This window comes from Lithobates pipiens, unplaced genomic scaffold (assembly GCF_037356315.1).
Source record: "Lithobates pipiens isolate NorthernLeopardFrog02 unplaced genomic scaffold, aLitPip1_a1.2 Scaffold_166, whole genome shotgun sequence".
Classification (NCBI taxonomy): domain Eukaryota; kingdom Metazoa; phylum Chordata; class Amphibia; order Anura; family Ranidae; genus Lithobates; species Lithobates pipiens.
In genome coordinates, this window is record NW_027507752.1 from 735,627 (window position 1) to 750,395 (window position 14,769).

General features: G+C 45.0%; 1 protein-coding gene across 3 annotated transcripts in view; it reads left to right on the forward strand.

The window, feature by feature from the left end:
• The window catches only part of LOC143986498 (vacuolar fusion protein MON1 homolog B-like), a 48,023-nt gene extending 33,254 nt beyond the window's left edge, over positions 1–14,769 (forward strand). For all 3 annotated transcript variants that reach the window (XM_077484844.1, XM_077484845.1, XM_077484843.1), the window contains exons 4-6: positions 1,348–2,146; positions 6,567–6,714; positions 12,516–14,769. In XM_077484844.1, the coding sequence (XP_077340970.1) occupies positions 1,348–2,146; positions 6,567–6,714; positions 12,516–12,743 (1,175 nt within the window). In that variant the 3' untranslated portion in view covers positions 12,744–14,769. The remainder of the gene's footprint in view (positions 1–1,347; positions 2,147–6,566; positions 6,715–12,515) is intronic.

Genomic DNA, 14,769 nt, shown 5'->3' on the forward strand with positions numbered 1-14,769 from the left:
GCACACTATGTAAGTAGTTTTCAAAAACGAGCATTCTAAATACCGAATTTTGAGCTGTCTTCAGGCTGTTCACGTGACTCACGGCCGTTTTACATCTATGATACAGGGCTTCTGCGGAGGAGACGAGCTGCCACGTGATCTCCCCGGCTGACGTCAGAGGGAGATCACGGCCCCTCTTGCAGAAGATTTCCATTGGAGCCTTACACAGCTTTAGACCTACCCACCAAATACCCCAGGCCTTCCCTATGGGTCATCCTACCAAATCTGCACACCGGCCACCTCACCTGTACGCACTCGGGGGGGGGGGGGGCCCACCTGTATATATGTCAGCCCCCCCCCAAAACACACACACACACCTGTATATATGTCAGCCCCCCCCCCCCAAAACACACACACACACACACACACACACACACACACACCTGTATATATGTCAGCCACCCCCCCCCCCCCCCCACACACACACACCTGTATATATGTCAGCCCCCCCCCCCCCAAAACACACACACACACACACATACACACACACACACCTGTATATATGTCAGCCACCCCCCCCCCCACACACACACACGCACACACACACCTGTATATATGTCAGCCACCCCCCCCCCCCCACACACACACACACACACACACACACACACACACACACACACACACACACACCTGTATATATGTCAGCGCTCCCCTCACATACCTGTACATATGTCAGACACACACACACACCTGTATGGGCCCTTTCAGACATGTAGCCCGTTCAGATCTGCCTGTCAGTTTTTTCAGGCGGACCTGAACGGTTGCTCCATATATCTCTATGGAGCGTCGGATGTCAGTGTTGACATGTCCGCTGACATTCGATTTGCAAAATCCAGACTGATGGAAACCCTATTTTCCATTCCTTTGGCTGATCGGTTTGGACCGCCTGTCCGTTTTCATCTGATTCACACGAGGGGTGCACATGCACATAGTAGCCAGAGGTGGCATTAAAGAGCTCGATGTCTAAAACCAATGAAACGAGAACTGGAGAAACTGAGATCGTTTCTATACTACACAGCGCAGCACGGATCCCCTTCACCTGTCCTGCCTTCTTCTGGCCCGGTCGGGCCCAGGGGCCCCTTACAGTTGCAACAGGTCTACCCCCACTGATGGCAGCCATGCGATAAATAACTTTTTATACTTTTTTTTTTTTTGTCATTTAATTTAATAGTCCTGTAATAGCATTTTCAGAAAGAGAGGTCAGCAGTGGTAGCTTTACATATTTCACCTGCTGTATGTTTGTGAATATTGTGGGCATAACGGGGAATGTCTGTATGAAGCTGACTTTTGTTATTCCTCTCTTCACAGAGAATCAGAAAGTTGTCTTCCTGCAGCAGGGGCCCCTGGTATTGGTGTCGGTATCCCGTTCCCCTCAGTCGGATGAGCAGTTAAGACTGGACCTTCTGTATGTTTACTACCAGATAATTAGCATGTTAACTCAGGCCAGCGTAGCTCGAATCTTTGAAAAGAAGAAGAATTACGACCTGCGGCGCCTCCTTGCTGGCTCAGAGAAAATCCTGGACAGCTTGCTGGACTTGTTGGACACTGACCCTGGTTTTCTGTTGGGTGCTGTGCAATGCCTGGCCTTACCCAGCCATCTTCGTGATTCCTTAAGCTCCATACTGACTAAGGCTATCACCACCAATCTAGTGTTTTCCATATTGGTGGCTGACCATCAGCTGGTCACTGTAGTACAGGAACGGGCTGTCATTGAGGACTGTCGCCTAGATCCTGCTGACCTTCATCTTCTCCTGAACCTAATCGGGGCCTCCTCAGCCTTCCAAGCCGGCGAGATCTGGACTCCCATCTGCCTCCCATGCTTCAACCCTGATGGCTACTTTTACGCCTACATCTCCTACTTGGATCCCCAGTGCACAGTGTGTTTGGTGCTGCTGTCCACTGACAAAGAGTCCTTCTATGCCGTCTCTGGCTGCAAGTCGAAGATCCAGGAGGCCATGAAGGCCCAGAACTCTTTGCAGGCTCTAGCTGGTGCGCTGCGATGCTGCTCATATAGTGTGTCTCTTGTGGGTGTGCCAGAGCTATTACACTTTATATACAAACCCCTGGACATCCCGGACACCTACCGACAACTTCCGCAGTTTACCAGGTACCGTATTTATCGGCGTATAACACGCACCCCAAGTTTAGGAGGGAATTTTAAGGAAAAAAACTTTTAGGAGGGAAGTTTAAGGGAAAAAAAAAAATTACATTTATATGCCCATCAATGTCATCTGCAGCCTTGTCCACCATTGCAGCCTTGCCCACCATTGCAGCCTTATGCAGCCTTGTCCACCATTGCAGCCTTATGCAGCCTTGTCCACCATTGCAGCCTTATGCAGCCTTGTCCACCATTGCAGCCTTATGCAGCCTTGTCCACCATTGCAGCCTTATGCAGCCTTGTCCACCATTGCAGCCTTATGCAGCCTTGTCCACCATTGCAGCCTTATGCAGCCTTGTCCACCATTGCAGCCTTATGCAGCCTTGTCCACCATTGCAGCCTTATGCAGCCTTGTCCACCATTGCAGCCTTATGCAGCCTTGTCCACCATTGCAGCCTTATGCAGCCTTGTCCACCATTGCAGCCTTATGCAGCCTTGTCCACCATTGCAGCCTTATGCAGCCTTGTCCACCATTGCAGCCTTATGCAGCCTTGTCCACCATTGCAGCCTTATGCAGCCTTGTCCACCATTGCAGCCTTATGCAGCCTTGTCCACCATTGCAGCCTTATGCAGCCTTGTCCACCATTGCAGCCTTATGCAGCCTTGTCCACCATTGCAGCCTTATGCAGCCTTGTCCACCATAGCAGCCTTATGCAGCCTTGTCCACCATTGCAGCCTTATGCAGCCTTGTCCACCAGTGCAGTCTTGTCCCCCATTGCAGCCGTGTCTATTTTATTTTTTTTAAATGCTGCCGCCGAGATACAGAACCGGATGTGTATCTCGGCAGCGTGCGGTAGTTCTCGGCGGGCCTCTGGCCGCCTTCGGCTCTTCTCGGGCAGCTTTCGGCCGTTCTCGGAAGCTTTTGGCCGCCGAAAGCTTCCGAGGGCGGCCGAAAGCTGCCGAGGGCGGCCGAAAGTCGCCTTGAAGAGCCGAAGGAGGCTGAAAGCCGCCCAGAGGCTCAGAATTTCGGGGGATCGGCGTATAACACGCGCCCACGATTTCCCCCTGCTTTTAAGGGGAAAAAAGTGCGTGTTATACGCCAATAAATACGGTACTTTACAAAACAGCTGTGACACGGCATGGAGAAAATAGGAAAAGTTAATGTAATCCCGTCCTGAGTAAAATATGATGTGCCATTGCTAATCTAGTGTCTTCAATCCTTAAAGTGGTTGTAAAGTTTTAAATGTTTTTACCGTAATGCATTCATAAATTGGTAACATTCGTAAATGTTTAGGTGTCAGCACCCCCCTCTAACCCCCCCCCCCCTTTTACTTTCCTGAGCCCTGCAATTCTGCAGCCTTTTCTCCTCTCACTGTCTTTGCTGGGGCACTGGGAGCCATTGGCTTCCGGTGCTGTCAGTCAAAGCCAGTGACGAGGGAGCGGGGGCTGGACCGAGTCACGCTGTCTGTGTGGACGCAGCAGCAGGATTCGGGTGCAAGCACGCACGGCTTTCCTTGGGGACACTGGATGGAGAGGAGGGGCCTGGAGCGTGGTTGGGTGACCCGAAAAGAGGAGGTTCGCAGCCGCTCTGTGCGATTCCGTTGCACAGAGTAGGTAAGTATAGATATGTTTGTAAAGGTACCTTTTTGTTATTTAAAAAAAAAAAGTCTCTGACTTAGCTGTTGTGTTGTTCTTGCTCAGTGACTAAGAAATAAAATATTATTATAAATGTTGAGAATTAGCATGGCAGCCAGTAGGGCTGCAACTAACGATTATTTTCATAATCGATTAGTTGGCCGATTTTATTGTTTCGATTAATCGGTTAATAACCTTAAAAAATGAATAAAAAGTGGGTCACATTGACTTTCATGTTCAACCACAGTGACGGGAAAATTTGGAAATAATAGAAAACTGCTTGGTCAAAGGAATTTTCAGACAGTGGATGTGGTTTTCGTTCAGAAATTACATTCATGTTAAAAACAAGTGAAAATGTTCAAACAGAAATTCTTTCATTCAGCGAATGTACAAAGATTTTTCGTCTGAATATTCTCATCTGAAAAATTGATCGGTGTGGTCAGCATAAGGCCCGGTACACACCTATGCAGTTTGCTTTTGATTTGTTTTCTACAGTGCTTTTTGCTGTATGTTTTGATTTTTGCGCACGTGATTTTACTGCAATTTGCATTTTTTTCATTTTTTTTGGATAGATTAAAAAACACAAATTGCTGCAAAAACGCATTACATGCTTTTCTGCAGCTTCTCTATTGAAGTATATTGATCCAATAAAGCACCATTTTGCGGTAAAAGTCCCCGACCCTTTCAGATATGAACGTGTCCCATAGGAAACCATGTAAGTGAACTGTAGTGCGTTTCTGCAAAAAGCACCAATAAACACATAGATATGAACCAGATCTAAGACATTTAGTAACATAATGGGGTTCAAAAAACTAAAATAAGCCCTTTATAGTAGAAAAAAGCAGATAATCGCTACTGGAAGGGGTTCATTTTTTTTTTTTTACTGTAGAACAGTGAAAGTAATATTTACAGTAGCGATTATTTTGCTCTTTTTGTATTATAAAGGGCTCATTTTGTTTTTTTTAACCCCATTATGTTACTGGCCGATTAATCGATTATGAAAATAGTAATCAATTAATTTCATAATCGATTAGTTGTCAATTAATCGATTCGTTTCAGCCCTAGCAGCCAGACAACTAGCATTTTCACAAAGCTGCAATGGTGGACTCTGCTTATCGCTCATAATGGTTGTTTTTAGAGTGTTTTGTTCGGAGAGAGGGCATCTGGGCATTTTCTAGGAAATCCTTCTTTTATGATGCTTGGTTGATTGGGTCGTTGAGCTCATTGCATTGGGGAGGAGATTGCTGGAGGAACTTTGTTTCTGATATTGTGGGAAACTATTGTGTGTTTTCAGTGATTAATCGTTGTCCATAATGTTCTATATGCTTTTATAGAAATGGTACCGGTCTCTTTTTGTTATGGTCGGCTCCCCTTTTCGAACCATTGCGATGACAATGACAGCATGATCCACCTGGAAATTGTATTGTTTTCTGTTACAAAGTATCCCTAACCCACCCTGTGGTCCCACCAATGGCGCCTGTTTTGTGAATCTTTCGTCAAGCAAAGTAAATTGTGCCTTTTTGAGACACTAATGCGTGAGGCTGTCTGTAACAAATTCACTATTGGTGGAGCTGGAGGACAGGTTTGGGAAACCCTTCAGTAACCATAATCTGCACCAATGAGGGTACAGTGACATGAGTAGTTGGTATGTATGGTCAGTCCTAATGTGCCAAATATTTCAATCCTAAAGGTATGCATATAGATGTTACAATTATGTATTGTCTAAATACAAATTTAAATGGTTTACAAAGTTTTGTTTTTCTACATATTTAAACCCTTAGGGCCGGTTCACACAGGGGCGACCCGTCGGGCGACTTAGCCACCTGACAAGTCGCGTCCCGCTCTATGCAATGGAACCGTTCTAATCGGAGCGACTCAAGTTGCTCCGACTTAGAAAAAGGTTCCTTACGACTTTTGGGGCGACTTGCATTGACTTCTATACAGAAGTCATTTCACAAGCCGCCGCTCAAGTCGGATCCCGGTCACCTGAGGCAGTCGCGCTGCAAGTCGTGCTGCCTCAGTGTGAACCGGCTCTTAGTTCTGGTTCACACCAGTGCGGCTTTGAAATCGTGCTACTTCAGTGCGATTTCAAAGCCGCACATCACTGCAGTTTGCATTTCCGATTTCATCGTGACCTGCGACTTCACTTAAAGCGTAAGTAAACCCATCCATCTAACAGTTTTGAAAAACATGGCATGCCGGAAATGCTAACTGTCACATTGGTTGGGCTCTCAACCAAACTGTCAAACCATCCAATGGCCGGTGTCATAACTGATCACATGTGCAGCTTCATGACAGTTAAAGATTAAAGGGAGGCCAAGATGGCGGCTTCCTTGGCTGAAAACGATAGGAGGGTTTACTTCTACTTTAACAGAAGTCTATGCAAGTTGCAATAAAATTGGTAAAAAGTCATGCAGGAACCTTTTCCATAATCTTGCCAGCAATGGGGTGCAACTTGTCATGCGATTTGGAAATGTCAAATCACATGCCAAGTCACACCGGTGGCAACGAGGGCTTAGGGAATTTGTGGGGAGGTTTCCCTGATTATTTCTTAGCTCTATTCTTGACCACCTCAGGTGTTCCCACTTCTGTTGCATTCTTCAAGCTAATATAAATGAAACTCTAAGAGAGAGTTTGGGGGGCACCAAATGGCCGAAGCAGACTCGGGACCTCAGTTTTGTCACCTGAGTTGCTGGGAGAAGTAAGAAGGTGTTTGGATGTTTAGTTCTACGTTTTCTTAAGCCTTTGAGTTATCCAAAAACAACAGGATATATTTTACTGTTTCTCTCTACAGCCCTGAGCCCGATGGCCCGTATTCCAGTGAGGCGGAGAAGCAAAGACTGTTTGACCTCTACCGTTATCTTCATTGCCGCATTCACAGCTCAGCAAGACCGCTGCGCCTGATTTACCACGTGGCAGAGAAAGAAACCATGCTAGCATGGGTAAGTTTAATTTCATACATTATGGGATGTCCATAGGAGGTTAAAGCTAATTATATTCAATTTCAAATGTAAATATGAAGCCATGTTTAGAATTTTGCTGGGATCAGTGAACTCATAATAATAGGCTCACTGCATTCTTTGGATGTAGTGAGAGCAGTCAAAGCCTATCTGGGAGCGACTGCTTAGGGTCACAAAACTGAAGTGTTGTTTGTATTGCCGGAAGGTCCTAATAGAGGACAGGCAGTGTCAAAATCTACCATTGTTGGCGGATTCGACAAGTAATTGTTCAAGCTTATGGTTTGAAGCAGAAAGTTCCGACTTTTCAGATCGAGGTGCCCTCCACTAGGGCTATTAGTGCTTCGTGGGCAATGCATCACCAGGCCTCTATGGCTCAAATCTGTAAGGCCGCAACCTGGTCTTCGGTCCATACATTCACCAGATTTTATCAGGTGGACGTGAGAGGGCATGAGGATATCGCCTTTCGGTGCAGTGTGCTGCAGGCAGTGGTACAAGGTCCTCAGGTCTGATTACACCCTACTTGTTCCCCCTCCCCTCAGATAGCATTGCTCTACGACATCCCATCAGTAATTACTGAGACTCTGTTTCCCGTAAAGTACGAGAAAGAAAATAGGGTTTTTATAACGGCTTACCTGTAAAATGCTTTTTTTTTTTAGGTACATCACGGGACACAGAGGTCCCTCCCCTCTTCTAATACTTGTATTGCTTTGCTACAAAACTGAGGTGCTCCCAGTAAGGGGAGGGGTTATATAGGGGGTTGAACTTCCTGTCTAGGGTGTGCCAGTGTCCAATCACCTAGTGATACCCTATATAACCCATTAGTAATTACCAACACTCTGTGTCCTGTGATGTACCTCAAAAGGATTTTACAGGTAAGCTGTTATAAAAATCCTATTTTTTCAGTTTTTTTTTTTTTTTTGTGCATATTTGTCACACTTAAATTACTCAGATTATCAAACAAATTTTATTATTATATTAAGGCAAAAAAAAATGTCCAAACCTGTCTGGCTTTATGTGAAAATGTAATCACCCCCTAAACCTAATAACTGGTTGTGCCACCTTTGGCAGCAACAACTGCAATCAAGTGTTTGTGATAACTGGCAATGAGTCTTTCACATCGCTGTGGAGCAATTTTGGCCCACTCTGCAGAATTGTTTTAATTCAGCCACATTGGGGGGTTTTTCAGCATGAACAGCCTGTATAAGGTCATGATACAGCATCTCCATTAGATTTAAGTCTGGGCTTTGACTAGGCCACTCCAAAACCTACATTTTACTTTGTTTGAACCATTTGAAGGTGGACTTGCTGTTGTGTTTCGGATCTTTGTCCTGCATAACCCAAGTGCACTTGAGCTTGTATACGTGATTGAAGATGCATTTTCCTCTGCCCTGCAGGGCTTAAAAGGAAGATTAGCGGCTTTAATCGCATCCTCTATCCAAATGGATAGGAAGTGTGCTAGATCCCCTTCCCCCACCTCAAAACCTTTACCAAGAGAGCAGTGGGCACAGGATGAGGTATTTACCCTCAGGCGATCATGCTGAAAAATGAGCCGATTATTCCTCTGCAGAGGAAACAACAGTTGGTGAACCTTTTGCAACCTTGCAAACGGAGAGATTGATGGTACAAACTCTTATGAAGATGGTTCGTTCCACTTTCATGCTACCACTAACAGAGCCAGCTGAAAGGTCGGTTTCTTCCTTGGGTTCTTTAAAACTTTTACAGCCTTTTCATGCATTTCCGGTCCATGCATTACTAGAAAAGTGTATTTATGTCGAATGGGATCACCCGGATAAGCATTTTCTCCCTCCAAAGATGGCAGGTACCAGCAGTTGACGCTGCGATTTCCCAGTGTGAATATAAATTTAACTTGTCCAGTAGACAATGCACAAATGCTTAAAGCTCCAACACATAAAAAGTTGGAATTTCTGTTAAAATCCTCCTTCGCAGGGGCCGTTTCTCAGCTTGCAGTCGCTGCAATAGGCATTTGTCAGTCCCTAAAGGACCAGTTCAAAGAGGCCCTTAAGAAGGTCCCTCCACAACAGGCCGTGAGTTGGCTAAACTACCAATGGCACTATGTTTTGCCATAGACGCCATGAAAGACTATTCACCAAGCATCCCGACTTCCGCTTGTGCTAATACACATGAGTAGGACCTTGTGGTTAAAAAATTGGTCAGCTGAAGCACCTTGCAAAAAGCTTCTGACTAGTTTCCCTTTTCATGGGGAGTGACGGGGGATGATTTGGATAAATACATCCAAACGATTTCTAGTGGAAAGAGTACTCTTTTGCCAGTCAAAAGAAAGTATAAACGTCCTTCATTTAAACTGACTTTCTCCATGCCAGGGGAATCCGCCTCTAGGCAGTGGCGATGGCCTCTGCTGTCAGACTCTAGAGGAAAACCTCAGTGTCAGACCCAGGCAAATCTGCAAAGCAGAATACTAAAGTCTCATCATGAAGAGGTGCCGCCCTCACCAGAGTGGGGGGATGACTTCTGAAATACTCAGAAGTCTGGCAAAAGGAGATTCGGGACAGATGCGTCATCTCCATGGTGTCTCTAAGATACAAATCAGAATCAGAATTTCGGGAGTTCCACCATCTCGTTTTCTGAGATCAAATGTTCCCAAACATCGAGGGAAAAGGCAATCTCAGCGCAGAGAGAGGTGAACCATATTCTAACTTGGGCAGAAAGGAATATTCCGTGCCCATCAGCAGTCTTCATTCCGGGAGTAGAGAATTGGCAGGGGCACTAAAGTCGCCAGCAATTTTTCCCAGGGGAATGGTCTCTTCACCCTGACATTTTTTGGGCTGTTTGCCAAAGATGGGGGACTCCGGACGTAGATCTTCTAGCATCCAGATTCAACATGAAGTTAGTCAGCTTTGTGTCTTGGACAAGGTATCCACTTGCATGCGGAACAGATGCGTTGGTGACCCCATGGGATCCGTTTTCACTGATCTATGCATTCCTCCCTATTCAGTTGTTACCATGACTTCTTTGCAGAATCAAGCTGGAAAGAAAGCCGGTAATTCTGGTAGCACCAGCATGGTCCAGAAGGTCATGGTATGCAGAAATAATAAAGAGGGCAGTGGAGGATCCACTAAGGCCAGACCTGCTGTCGTAGGAGCCGATATTCCATCCTACTTTACGAACGCTAAATTTAAGTGCCTGGCTATTTAAACCCACGTTCTGAAGAGACGCGGGCTTTACGGGTCAGTTATCTCTACTTTGATTAATGCAAGGAAACCAGCTTCCAGAACTATATATTATAGAGTCTGGAAAGCTTATGTTTCCTGGTGTGAATCCAAGGATTGGCACCTTCGGAGATATATCATAGGCAGAATTCTTGCTTTTCTACAATTAGGCGTAGAGATGACATTAGCCTTGAGTACTATTAAGGGCCAAGTTTCAGCTTTATCGGTCTTATTTCAAAGACCGATTGCTATGCATTCTTTAGTCCGGGGTGATGCAGATTAATCCGCCAGTTGAATCACCTTTGAGCCCTTGGGACTTGAATTTATTTTTGTCGGTGTTACAAAAACAGCCATTTGAACCAATACAGCATATTCCCTTAGTCCTCACAAGGAAGCTGGTGTTCTTGGTTGCTATATCCTCAGCAAGGAGGGTTTTGGAATTGGTTGCTTTTTCCTTTAAAGAGCCAGAGTGGTGTGGTGTTGCACCCTCATCCAGATTTTTTGCCAAAGGTGGTCTCAGGTTTTCACCTGAACCAAGATCTTATCCTACCATCGTTTTTTCCAAAACCATGTTCCAGGGAAGAAAAGTCACTACATTGTCTTGATGTGGTTAGAGCAGTGAAATCTATTTAAAGACAACTGCTTAGATTTGGAAGACTACTGACTTATTTATTCTGCCAGAGGGTTCTAAGAAAGGACAGGCAGCGTCAAAATCCACTGTCTCTAAGTGGATTCGGCAAGTTATAATTCAAACTTATGATGTAAGGGGTAAGATTCCCCCTTTTCAAGTTAAGGTGCACTCTACCAGGGCGGTTAGTGCTTCTTGGGCAGTGCGTCACCAGGCCTCCATGGCTCAGATCTGCAAGGCCGCAACTTTGTCTTCATTACATACATTCGAAACATTTTATCAGGTGGCTGTAAGGAGGTATGAGGATATCGCCTTAGGGCGCAATGTGCTGCAGGCAGCAGTATGTCCTCAGGTCTGGGGTGCCCTACGTGTTCTCTCTCCCTCCCCTCAAATGGCGTTGCTATGGGATGTCCCATTAAGTTATTAAGGCTCTGTGTCCCATGATGTATGATAAAGAAAATAGGATTTCTATAACGGCTTACCTGTAAAATCCTTTTCTTGAAGTACATCATGGGGCACAGAGGTCCCTCCCCTCTTTTTATGGGGTTTAAGTATATTGCTTTGCTACAAAAACTGAGGTACTCCTGGAAGGTGGTGGTGTTCTATAGGGGAGTGAACTTCCTGTATTGGGTATACCGGTGTCCACACCTGAAGGTGGCCCATAACCCATTACGTTATTGGGCTCTATGTCACATGATGTACTCCAAGAAAAGGATTTTACAGGTAAGCTGTTATAAAAATCCTATTTTTTGTCTTATCGGTCCACAGAATATTTGCGTAAAAGTCTTGGGGATAATCAAGATGTGTTTTTGGTAAATGTGAGATGAGCCTTTGTGTTCTTTTTGGTCTTTGGCCTTGGAACGCTCCCATGGATGCCATTTTTGCTCAGTCTCTTTCTTATTGTTGAATTGTGAATACAGATCTTACCTGAGGCAAGTGAGGCCTGCAGTTCTTTAGATGTTCTGGGTTGTTTTTATGACCTCCTGGATGAGTCGTCATCATGCTCTTGGAATAATTTTTGTAGGCCGACCACTCCTGGGAAGGTTCACCACCGCCACTGGAGTTCCAAAGCCTTAGAAATGGCTTTGCAATCCTTCTTACTTTGTTTTTTTTTATATTATGGCATGATGTGTGGCTTTTTGTGATCTGTTACCGTGCTTCACTTTGGGATTTATTGATTCAACAGGTCTGGCAAGTGAAATTTAACTCCGCTTTCCAAAAACTAGTGGTTAATCACAGTTCATTCATTATTCGGCATGGGAGGGGGCAATTACTTTTTCACATGAAATAAATAATTTAAAAACTGCATCTTGGATTTACTCAGTTGTTTGTGTAATATTAAAATTTGTTTGATCTGAATCATTTAAGTGTGAGAAATATGCAAAAAAAAAAAAAAAACTCGGGGGGCAAATGCTTTTTCACAGCACTGTATACAATGTGCGTGTGTGTGTGTATGGATATAGATATATAGAGAGAGATATATAATATGTATGTATGTTTTATTTTATTTTTTCTACAGAACCCCATACTTCTCTTTTTAACATGGGAGATTGGATTTTTTTTTTTTGGGAAGCATTTCAGGCCTTTTGTCGCTGTTTTATATTTATACACCCCAGCACTGTGGGGGTTCTAGAATAATGGGGGTGAATGAGAAGACTTGTTTGTTTTGGGGGTGATGTGACTGACGGAGGTGTAAATGCAGCTGCTGCAGGATTAACCAATTGGAAGAAGTTAATGGTTCTATCATTTCCTAATAAGAACCGCAAACTAAATTTGGTAGCTGTTTCATACATGGCAGGCAATATATTGTGCTTTCTATTTTCTAAGTCCCCACATTCCCCAGCAATTATTTTACATGCTGGGATTTGTGGTTCCTCAAGTAGAAAACTGGGTTGAACAAGCTAGCTTTGTGTGGTCAAGACTGGTTAATATTGCATTCAGAGCTTTATCTTTGTTGCCTTCTGCAGGTCACCAGCAAATTTGAACTGTACACAACATTCAGCTCTTTAGTGACTAAAGTGGGCGCCATTAATGTCATCACCAAACTCCTCCGTTGGATCAAGAGAGAGGAAGACCGCCTATTCATAAGATATCCGCCAAAATATTCCACGACTCCTCTACCCGGGAAAGGTGGGAAAGCCAGCCGAACAGATAGGACTGACCCTTCCCAGAATGGCTTCTTCGCTGGTCTTTAGCGACTAAGAAACCAGTTTTTTGTTTCGGTGGACCAGCAAGGATTGACGCCGGTTGTTCTATGTACAGTGTCCCCTGACGCACTGAGACTCTCCCATTGTGGCACACATGGACTCCGGGTGCTCCAGTAGTTTTCTAGGTGGCCTAACTTTTGCAGCTGAAGGGTCACTTCATACAAAACGAATCTATAGGTGAGGCTTTTCAGTGTTGAACTCCACCCTCTGGATCTTGTAACGTTTTGGGACTTTAGGATCCTGTCTCCAGCTTTCACTACTTCCTCCTACTCCCCCCCCCCCCCCAAAGTCTTACTCCTTAAATTAAATCCTCCATAGATGAGTAACAATTCAAACAAGTAGAGTGAGACAAAAAAAATATATATACAATACCGCTCTAGATCAGCCCACCTTTATCTGCTCAGATACCTGTTGCCAGCCCAGCTCATAACTAAAGGAATCGTGAAGAAAATTGTGGATGACTGCACTCCTCCAGTACCAACAACTTTTGTTATTGTAGTGCATCCATAAAAACAAATACACTAAAGCAGGAGCTGTGAGACTTGCTAATGCATTTCATGCTGCACTTAAAGAGGGATTTCACTGTGAAAAAAAATATTAAAAGCCAGCAGCTACAAGTACTGCAGCTGCTGACTTTTAATAAATGGACACTCGCCTGTCCCGGGGTCCAGCGATGCCGAGGCTGATCGATCTCACAGCTGCTGCTGTCGCCGCCATTCTCGGTGAGGGAATCAGGAAGCGCAGCGCAATAGGAATTGTCCGCGCTGACTCTGGGGCCCGTGTGTGTCCCAGCAGACAGCGCGCAGGGACAGGAAGAGGCAGGGAGTTTATGCCCGGAAGTGGGTGTAAATACCTGTCTTTGACGGGTATCTGCACCCCCCCTCCCCCCTGAAAGGTGCCAATTGTGACACCGGAGGGGGGGAGGGTTCCGATCAGCGGAAGTTCCACTTTAGGGTGGAACCCCGCTTTAAAGTGGTTTATAAACCCATGAGGGGGGGGGGGAAGCAACCTGCAAGGCAAAGGCTTAATGAGCTAGTATGCATAGCATACTAGCTCATTATAAATAACTTACCTGAGAACGAAGCCCCCGAAACGGTCCTCCGTCTTCATGTTTGCCGCTGCCATGGATCCCGGAGTGACTTCCGGGTCTCGCTGCTCCGGCGCTGTGATTTGCCGGAGCAGCGATGACGTCACTCCTGCGCATGCGCACGGGAGCCGACACTAGCGGCATATCGCTGCGGCCTGCCCAGTGCGCCTGCGCGCCACTGTCTACGGTGCATGCGCTGTAGACCGCAGTGGCTGTCTTTTTTTTTTTTTTTTGTAAATATCTCCTAAACCGTATAAGTTTAGAAGATATTTCTTGGACCTACAGGTAAGCCTTAATCTAGGCTTACATGTAGGTCCAAGTGGTTTATAAGGGTTTACATCCACTTTAATCACTGTTTTAAGAGTGCTATAGCATGAAATGCATTAAGTCTCGCCTCTTCTGCTGTAATGTATTTGTTTTATGAATGTACTATAATAAAGAAGACTCTTTTTTTTTTTTTTTTTTTTTCCCCCCCAGAGTGCAGTTATCCACAATCTCTACAAAATAGAGTGACATCTTCATTGTAATGGAAACAGGTAGGCAGAGCTGAAAAGTATTAATTGTTGGGTCCTCCAGCAGTGAGACCTCCAAGCTGAAGATTCCGGACCGCCATGCTGCTTTAGGATTGCAGCTCATTTAATTTTCTGTATTCTCTATAATGTAAATTGAATGAAAATCTAACAGAGAAAGAAGTCATGACTGTGGCAGGATGGGCAGAAGATATAACTTGGATACAGAGATCTTGCTAATGGATCCCCTGATAGATGTAAGAAGGTGGAGGACAACTCACCCGCGATCACCCAAAGCCAAAATAACAGTTTTACCCAGACTGACATATCGGGGGTCAGTCGTCCATTCTGCATTTACCACAATGTGTTTTCCTCCTCCTCTAAGATAATTCTCAGAATAAAGCTGCTCCAGACACCA